The sequence below is a fragment of the Engraulis encrasicolus genome, chromosome 10 (genome assembly GCF_034702125.1).
Source record: "Engraulis encrasicolus isolate BLACKSEA-1 chromosome 10, IST_EnEncr_1.0, whole genome shotgun sequence".
Classification (NCBI taxonomy): domain Eukaryota; kingdom Metazoa; phylum Chordata; class Actinopteri; order Clupeiformes; family Engraulidae; genus Engraulis; species Engraulis encrasicolus.
Window position 1 is genome coordinate 2,593,528 of NC_085866.1, and position 10,000 is coordinate 2,603,527.

Below are 10,000 nucleotides of genomic sequence, written 5' to 3' on the forward strand. Positions count from 1 at the left end.
CTTGTGCATGTGTGGCACACAATTGCCATTTGGACTTTGACTCCTTCCCTCCTACCCTCCCTCTGTGTTCATTAAAACGCTTTAACCCCGCAGACCACGGTGGAGCGATCAGGCCGTGAAAGTGAGCTCTCAAAAAGAAAAGTGCAACGGGAGCAGATTGGACGGGCGCACTACTGTGTGAACGACGTAAAAGGTTAGCGAGCGAGCTTGTTTTTGGTCGCGAGCGAGTGCCAGCTGTTATCCGCTGTCAGAGGAGCTCGCCGTAATGGAGCTCGCCGTGCGCGCCGGCATCCGTGATGCAAGAAATTAAGGGCGGCCTCGGAGGAGGAAGGAAAAAAAGAAAAAAAGTCATGAGTTTCGGTCCATTCGCTCGGCCCGACTGCTTTAAATAGACTCATGGGTCTTTAATGGGGGGAAGACCGGATGGAGTCTCTTCTGAGAAGGGAATGGAGTTCTGCTGGAGTAGACAGGCCTTCCCAGGCAGTGTTGCCAGATTGGGCAGTTTCCCGCCCAATCGGGCTACTTAGGATGAGCATCTGTAGGTGAAACATTTGGGTGGGGTTTTTTTCTGCAGATTTATGGCCTTAAAAATCAATAGAATTTTACTCAAATTGGACGGGATTTTAGTGATATTTGGCCGTTTTTTTTAAAGCATTTTTTGGGGGGCTGGAAATAAATAAATAACCAGTCGCATCTGGCAACCCTGCTCTCGAGCTCCTGCGCTGAAGTCACTGACCCAGGCAGCTAACGCAGGAGAAAGGACTTTTCCTCAGGAAGACGACGACGTGTACGGTCGGCTAATATTAAATACCCTTCCAGCTGACCCACAACTGCCTAGATTTGTCTGTATGTGCAGGGAAGCCGACAGTGGGGGAGACAAAGGGGTCACTTGTCCAGGGCCCAGAGAGAGAGAGAGAGAGAGGGGGGCCCATAATTGGATCCTCATTACATTGTACGTATTTGTGGCCCCTTCATGTGTTCTTTGTCCCGGGCCCAGCCAAACGTGTCCACAGTGTCTATGTGTGTGTATGTGTGTCTGTCTGTAATTGTTCCTCGAAACCAAAAGAGGTAACTCCCAACACAACACTCCTGTCTTCCTGCAGTAAAAGCAAAAGAAGAAGACAGCATTAATTACGAACGGGGTCTTACAGGTCTTGAAAAGTTCTTGGATATTTTCCAGCTCTGGTAATTACAAAGAGGAGACCAGAGAGAGAGTCTGGGGGAAGTGGGATGAAACGGGGGAAAGGGATGGGTGTGGTGTGTTATGTTATGTTGTGTTGTGTTGTGTTGTGTGTGTGTGTGATTGTGTGTGTATCGAAGGGGAACAATGGGGTCTGCAATGGAAAGGGAAAGGGAAAGGTAGCGTACATATTTGCATGAATATAATAAATACATGCCATGCCATGGGCTCATGAATAATGCTCTGGAAGTTGTTTATTCACATGTCAACACCTCCCCTCCCTCCCAGTGCTCTCTCCACTGCATGTTCTTTGCTTTGTGAAAACCGGAGTCCTTAACAATCCGCTTTAATTAGCTTACAGAGGCTCCTTATTAAAAGAGACCACGCTTGCTTTTCCTCTCCCCCCCCCCCCTCTCCCTCTCTTCATATCTCAAAGGAGCTTACCAACAGCTACCGCTGTGCTTTTTTTTCTTTTCAAATTTCCCTTTCTTGTTTGTGCTCATTTTGATGTTCACAAAGCCGCCATTGATAAGATGACAGATGAAAGTGAAAGCTTGTATTGAATATGATGCAATTTTGTCTCAGGCAATCACGTTTCTTTGTCTCATATGTCAAAATGAACTAAGCCAGCCTCTCCTCTCCTAGCGGTCTCGGTGGCGGTGATTACGCTATTTATTACCCACACTCCTCTCCTCTCGAGCTCTGTTTGTACCCATACAGCGTTTGCTAACAGCAGAGCTCTGTCATCAGCTATTGTGTGCGTTAGCATCGGCGTAGCAATTCATTACTTCGCCGTTTCCTGGAGGATTTCCTCTCCTGCGTCTGACCCCATCAGGGCCGGTTCTAGTCAATTAGGTGCCCGAGGCAGCCAAGCACCCCTTTACTTTACTTCTTGTGTATTTAAAAACTGGTACATGCAAAGATAATGTCGTAGACTACATCTGATTGGGCATAACTGATGTATATATAGGCCTACTGAGTGCCCATGAATAATCGTTGTCATTGTATAGTCTAAATTCTAATTTGGTGGTACTTTTTGCCCATCACTGGCGCCCCCAAGACATTTGACGCCTTTAGGCGACCACCTTGTTTGCCTATGCTTGCCGCCGGCCCTGACCCCCACAGTAAACTATTGCCCGCGCTCACCCTCCACACCACACTATTGCCCCTGCTCCCCCTCCACACCACACTATTGCCCCTGCTCCCCCTCCACACCACACTATTGCCCCTGCTCCCCCTCCACACCACACTATTGCCCCTGCTCACCCTCCACACCACACTATTGCCCCTGCTCCCCCTCCACACCACACTATTGCCCCCGCTCACCCTCCACACCACACTATTGCCCCTGCTCACCCTCCACACCACACTATTGCCCCTGCTCCCCCTCCACACCACACTATTGCCCGTGCTCCCCCTCCACACCACACTATTGCCCCTGCTCCCCCTCCACACCACACTATTGCCCCTGCTCCCCCTCCACACCACACTATTGCCCCTGCTCCCCCTCCACACCACACTATTGCCCCTGCTCCCCCTCCACACCACACTATTGCCCCTGCTCCCCCTCCACACACCACTATTGCCCCTGCTCCCCCTCCACACCACACTATTGCCCCTGCTCCCCCTCCACACCACACTATTGCCCCTGCTCCCCCTCCACACCACACTATTGCCCCTGCTCCCCCTCCACACCACACTACTGCCCCTGCTCCCCACCACACCACACTATTGCCCCTGCTCCCCCTCCACACCACACTATTGCCCCTGCTCCACACCACACTATTGCCCCTGCTCCCCCTCCACACCACACTATTGCCCCTGCTCCCCCTCCACACCACACTATTGCCCCTGCTCCCCCTCCACACCACACTATTGCCCCTGCTCCCCCTCCACACCACACTATTGCCCCTGCTCCACACCACACTATTGCCCCTGCTCCCCCTCCACACCACACTATTGCCCCTGCTCACCCCCCACACCACACTATTGCCCCTGCTCCCCCTCCACACCACACTATTGCCCCTGCTCCACACCACACTATTGCCCGTGCTAACCCTCCACACCACACTATTGCCCCTGCTAACCCTCCACACCACACTATTGCCCCTGCTCCCCCTCCACACCACACTATTGCCCGCGCTCACCCTCCACACCACACTATTGCCCCTGCTCCCCCTCCACACCACACTATTGCCCCTGCTCCCCCTCCACACCACACTATTGCCCCTGCTCACCCTCCACACCACACTATTGCCCCTGCTCCCCCTCCACACCACACTATTGCCCCTGCTCCCCCTCCACACCACACTATTGCCCCCGCTCACCCTCCACACCACACTATTGCCCCTGCTCCCCCTCCACTCTCTCACACTTTCTATCCGGGAGTATTGAGTGAGGAGAGTTGAGCTCTGTAGAATGATGATGAGGGAGTAGTGATGCTCTCTCCACAGGCAGGGTGAGAGGGCAGGGATACAGGCAGGGTGGGAGGGCAGGGATACCGGCAGGGTGAGAGGGCAGGGATACCGGCAGGGTGGGAGGGCAGGGATACCGGCAGGGTGGGAGGGCAGGGATACCGGCAGGGAGGGAGGGCAGGGTGAGAGGGCAGGGATACCGGCAGGGTGGGAGGGCAGGGTGTGAGGGCAGGGTGGGAGGGCAGGGATACCGGCAGGGTGAGAGGGCAGGGATACCGGCAGGGTGGGAGGGCAGGGATACCGGCAGGGTGTGAGGGGGTGTCAGAGGGGGGTGAATAATAATAATAATAATAATAATAATAATACTTTTGTTTCATATAGCGCCTTTCAAAACACCCAAGGAAGCTTCACAGAGTGTTGTGTTGGAAAGTGTGAAGGGGAGATTAGCCCCACCAAGCCTGGATCTGAGGGGGGGCTGGCTGGCACTGATGCCTGCTTACCTGGCTTCCTGCTTAGCTGGGGTGCCAGGCACGGATCAAACGCTGGTCCTCGAGTCTGGACTCACACATACACCACATACAGTACCAACCCCATATAAATGACACTGTTTTGTGAGATTTTGTTCTGTTGAAATAAATTACTGGTAGAGTTACTGGGAGCAAATAGTGTGAAGAGTGTTAATATGAGTGGCTGTTGCCAACACCAGTACTTTGTGAGTTTTTAACACTTCCGACATACTGTACACTAGATACCAACCCCATATCAATGACACTGTTTTGTGCGATTTAAGAAAAAATTACATTTTGTTCTACTGAAGTAAATTACTGGGAGTGTTTCTGGGAACAAGGAGTGTGATGAGGATAAGAGTGAATAGTGCCTACTCCAGAACTTTGTGACTTTTTAACACTTTCCACTTTCCGCACAGTTTTGTGTGTGTATTAAAAAAAAATCATAAATTAAAAAAAAATGTTCTGTTGAAATAAATTACTGGTAGAGTTACTGGGGAAACAATGAGTGTAAGTCTAACTGGGAACAACTGGTTCCTACCTACCCAGCATGCCTTAGTCAATAAACCCTCAGCTGAGATAGCAGGGCCTTATTAAAAGCTAGTGAAGTGAAGCAACGCGAGCCTCAATCTTTTAGCTAGTGGACCCTAATAGTTGCGTGGGCTGGACTGGCCATCTGGCATAGCGTGCATTTCCCGGTGAGCCCCTATGGCTACAGGGCTGGACTGGCCATCTGGCATAGCGTGCATTTCCCGGTGAGCCCGGCACACTTGTGGGCCCCTATTTTCAGAAATGTAAAATTAATAATAAAAGCACCATTCTTTTTTTTTTCATTTCTGAAAATAGGGGCCCAGGAGGGTGTGGGGCCCACCGGTGAGCCCGGGCCGTATTTCTCCCTCCGTCCAGCCCTGATAGTAGCTGTGCAGCTTATGGGTGCATCCCAATATGTGACCTTGCCTCCTCCACTTGCCTCCTCCACTTGCTTCTCGTCATGATGACATCACTGACAACAGCATTATATTTCAATATCTTGCAAAAGCTAAATTGTAAAGTCTTTTTCTCATTTGCAATTGGGATGGTGAATGATAAACAGTCCCTCAAAAGTTGTTGTGGCGAGGCTGACAGCTGGGAAACTTGGTAACACTTTATTTTAGGGATACATCTATTAGCACTAATACATACAATATTAATGCCTGTGTAAGTAACTTGTAAGGCACGTACTAAGCAAAATAAGACAGTTGTTAAGCATGTATTCACAAATGTCTTGTTCATGCCCAATTAGGGATTTATTACTAATATAACCTTAGTAAGGACCAGTAAGCCTGTATTTCTATTTATTAGTAAGTAGTAAATGGCGGAATACAATATGTATAAGCTCCCGACACACTGTGTGAACAAACCCTGAACAGTGTGAAAACAGATGCGGAATAAGGGTCCCTATTCTAAAGTGATGCATTGCTCAGCCCAGATGGCTTAGGGCCCCCGCACTACCAAAGTCCCCCTCATTACCTAGGGCCCCCACACCACCCAGGCCCGCACTACCTAGCCCCTCCTGATCAGCAAAGTGTAAGGGTATATCTGGCAATCAATACGTAGTCAATTGAGTCATCCAGTTTTCTCTTGTTCAAACTAATGTGGGTAAGGTAACAGGAAGCTTTATATAACAAGGATTGAACATACACTTGTCAATGGCGGTGGGTTGGTGAGATGCAGTTGTTTCATGTACCACTGCGTTTTAATTGTAAAAAAAAACCCCTCCAAATAAATGCAGAACATTGGAATAATAGTTTTTAAGCGGAACTAAACTATTCTTTTGTGATAATTAAGTTAATGTTTGAGAACATTAGCTTCAAGAAGTGCATTGCATGATGGGTACGCAATCTAGGCCAAAAGACAACCTACCCAGCTCTGAGCCTAGCTACGTCCTTAGCTCCTCCCCTCGCTCGTGCAATTTAGTTGCTATCCAAACAATTTGCCATGTACGTAACAACAGAAATATTATCATTGCTGCATTGGCCATGCATTGCATTTCTGACTAAGGGCGTACCCATCATGCACTGCACTGCACTGCAAAATGACATCTCACCACCCCACTGTCGCTGAGAAGTTTACGTTTAATCCTTGCTATATAGTGCTTCCTATTGCTCAATCATTCTCTGAATAGAATAAGCTAGATCTATACAGTACATCAGACTAAGGTAAAACAAAAGTAAGCCTTACATTTGCTTCCTGGAGGGGGGGGGGTGCTGGGAAGGGGGGGGGCCCTAGGGAGTGTGGGGCCCTAAGCCATCTGGGCTGAGCAATGCATCACTTTAGAATAGGGACCCTTATTCCACATCTGTTTTCACACTGTTCAGGGTTTGTTCACACAGTGTACTAGGAGCTTATACACATTGTATTCTGGCCCTTACTGCTTACTCATAAATAGAAATCTAGGTCTACTAGGTCCTTACTAAGGTTATATTGGTAATAAATCCCTTATTGTGCATGAACAAGACATTTGCGAATAAATGTCTAACAACTGTCTTATTTTGCTTAGTACATGCCTTACAAGTTACTTACACAGGTATTAATATTGTATGTATTAGTGCTAATAGATGTATCCCTAAAATAAAGTGTTACCGGAAACTTTATCGTTTTCTCCACGGAGTAGGGGCCAGGAGGCGGGACGAGGAGACAAGCACAAGTGGAGGAGGCAAGGACACATATTGGGATGCACCCTATGACTCCATTTCATTTCATGCCCACTTGCTCTCGTCTATCTGAGCCTCATGCCCACTTGCTCTCGTCTATCTGAGCCTCTTGCCCACTTGCTCTCGTCTATCTGAGCCTCATGCCCACTTGCTCTCGTCTATCTGAGACTCTCTTTTTGTGATGAGGGGAGTTGAGGTGAGGTGAGGTGAGGGAGGCTAGTTTAAAGACGCTGTGTCTTGATTAGCGGTTAGTGTAATCATGCTCGAACAAATTTTTGTAAAAGCAATGACGACAGCGCCACATAATTCACTTTTGGGTTGCTCAGGCTGCTTAGGACTGCAGTCAGGAGTTAACTGTGTATGGCAGAGGTCAGTGACCAAGACAAATCCACCCAGCGCTGGAACGGAGCGCTAACTTCCCTGCCCCCCTCTGATATTAAAAACCTCGAGGGCAAACTAGCGACAGGGCCCCAGCACGGAGGCTGATCTGGGGGGGAAACTAGCGACAGGGCCCCCAGCACGTAGGCTAATCCGGGGGGGAACCAAACACATTGACATGGCTTGGCGTCGTCCCAGGGCCTGCGGAGCGGGGAGAACAGCGCTGTAGCGGCTAAAAGAGAGAGAGGAGACGGGCGGCTACAGATAAGCCATGAAAGGTCACTCTGTGTGCGTGCTGCTCGCATGTGTTTTGATCAGGCCATGCTGCCGGGTCCCTGTCCCTGTCCTGTTCCTGCTGCTCGCTCGCTCGCCTATTATGCTGCTGTTCCAGTTACAGTCTTTTGGCAGCCGCTGCTCTCAAACAGGAAATACCAGCAAATACCAAGCCTGTCGCACAGAGTCTCTCTCTCTGTTCCGTTTGTGTCCCCAAAAATATCTCTAACTTCTTGTTTTTCCGTTAATCAGTCAGTGTTGGGTTTGTTTCACAGACTCCCCTGAGATTCCATCCAACTCTGTTTTTGTCACTAACTTGGGGGGTCGGTGGGCAGTCGGAGGGATGGGGTGGGGGGTGGTGGGTATGGTGGGATGGCAGCAGAGAATAGACTGCTCATCAACTGATAAGGGTGTCCGCACACCGGCTGCGACAAAGTGCTGTGCACTGCTGGGCAAAAGTTCGATTTCATTGTTTTCAATAGAACCCCGCACACTGGCGCCGATATCCGCGGACATTCGCCGATGTCGGATAGCAATTAGAGACAAGTTCTATTTTGTCGTCGCCGCCCATTGACTATAAATGCTATGTTCGTGTGAAATTTGGTTTGGGGGTCCGAATTATGTCGGAAGCTAAGTGCGCCGCAGTGCTGTCGGAGCCAATGTGCGGCCGGCCTAAGGTTTTGGAGGCCCTAAGCATAACTGCTCAGGAGTATTATTAAAATATAATAATAATAATAATATTATATAATTTTAAATAATAATTATTATAATAATTTTTTAGCCAATCTTAATTTAGGAGGCCCCAATTTTGGGGTCAAAGTGGTTGAGGCCCTTAGCGCTCTGTGTACTCTGCACATGGCTAGCGACGGCCCTGCTCATCAATAGCAATCCAATGGAATGGCCTGGAACTGGAACTGGAAGAGGAGGTTGTGGGTTAACGGCTGTAGACCCTTTCAGGAGAATTCAGGCAATTATTCATCCACCACCTCAGTGTGCCCCAAAAACTCATATGCACACATAGGGGTGGGTAAAATAATCGGGTTAATTGATAAATTTGAATCGAATCGAATCGAAATTCACATAATCGATTCACAGGGCACAAAATCGTTTTTTTTTTTTGGTTCTTTTTCTTTTTGTTCTTTTTGTTTAATTTAGGTCTATGGAAAATACCCAGTAGGTATTAATCAATTAGGCCTAGGCCTACTTATTACAAATGAGCAATCTGTTAACACTGTCAAGCCACAGCCCTTTGACATTTTTATATAAAAATAGGCAACAACATCTTTTGGGGGAAATCCTGGCACCAAGAAGGGAATGAATTGAATCGATTCGGAATGAATCGTGATTAATCAATTCAAAGCCCTAAGAATCAAAATCGAATCGATACAGGAACATGGCTGCAATACCCAGCCCTATGCACACACCCGCACCACCCCACACACCCGCACACCCGTACCACACCACACTGTCATTGCCTGAGGGGAAAGTGATTGGAATGAATGAGGCGAGACCTCCTCATCAGAATTGCATATTTGTGGCTTCTGTGATAATCTGCTGGGTTTGAATGGGAGCAGGATTGGATTTTAATGACGCCCTGGAATGGGCGAAGAAGGAGCAGTCAGCTCTCTGGGACCTGCTTCAGAGGATAAATCCTTTTGGACGCAGAATTAAATCTGACCATGTTGAATGTCAAAACACTGTTGTAAACATTTCTTCCCAGCAGTATAAAAACATAAAAAAAAAAAATCAACGGTCGTTTTACGTAATCCATGACTCAGTAAAGGGAACAAAGAAACCCAGTATTTTACTGCGGCAAAAAAATGATTTATTGGCGGGATTCCATCCATACAAGTACTCAGCCATCCACCCAACTCTAGACCAGTGTTGCCAGATTGGACGGATTCCCGCCCAATTCTGGCTGCTTAGGATTGCCATATGCAGGTAAAAATGAGACTAGGGCTAATTTTTGGCCATAGAAATCAATAGAATTTTGTTCAAATTGGGTGGGATTTAGTGGATTTAGTGCTTCCAGGCGGGTTTTGAGCATTTTTTTGGGCTGAAAATCTCCAGTTTCATCTGGCATCCTGACTCCAGACATAGACCTCCCACCCCTCGTCTGGCCGCCAGTGTTTAAGTAGTGCATGGGAGGTTAAGCCTCTTGCTCACAGGCCCAACAGAATGGCCGCCAGACAGTGTTTACTAACACTGGCTTTGTGTTTGCTCTCGTTACCTCGGAGGTGGTAACCTCAACCTTGGTGTGAACTTCTCAACCACCGCCCCCAACCCCCCCAAACCTGTTCTCCTTCCCGCCATTTTTTGGAGCTTATGCCCAGTGGTCGAGTTGTAAAATCATGGTCAGAGATGGATTATGATTGTTGGGGGTTCGGAGGTTTCTCCCCCGAGAAAATTTTGAAAATGTTGTTGTAAAAGTTTAACGCAATATGTGAAGAAGGGATGCCTGTTTTAGAGGGGGATGATTTTTGACCATTTTCATTGAGAGGGGGATGATTTTAGACCATTTTGATTGTAGGGGGGGTGGCATCCCCCCTCATCCCC

The 10,000-nt window shown here is 48.5% G+C and overlaps 1 protein-coding gene across 1 annotated transcript in view; it reads left to right on the forward strand.

Annotated features, from left to right (window-relative positions):
• The window catches only part of LOC134456399 (plexin-A1-like), a 170,871-nt gene that overhangs the window by 25,900 nt on the left and 134,971 nt on the right, over positions 1–10,000 (forward strand). The window contains exon 7 of the mRNA XM_063207764.1: positions 94–186. Within this exon, the coding sequence (XP_063063834.1) occupies positions 94–186 (93 nt within the window). The remainder of the gene's footprint in view (positions 1–93; positions 187–10,000) is intronic.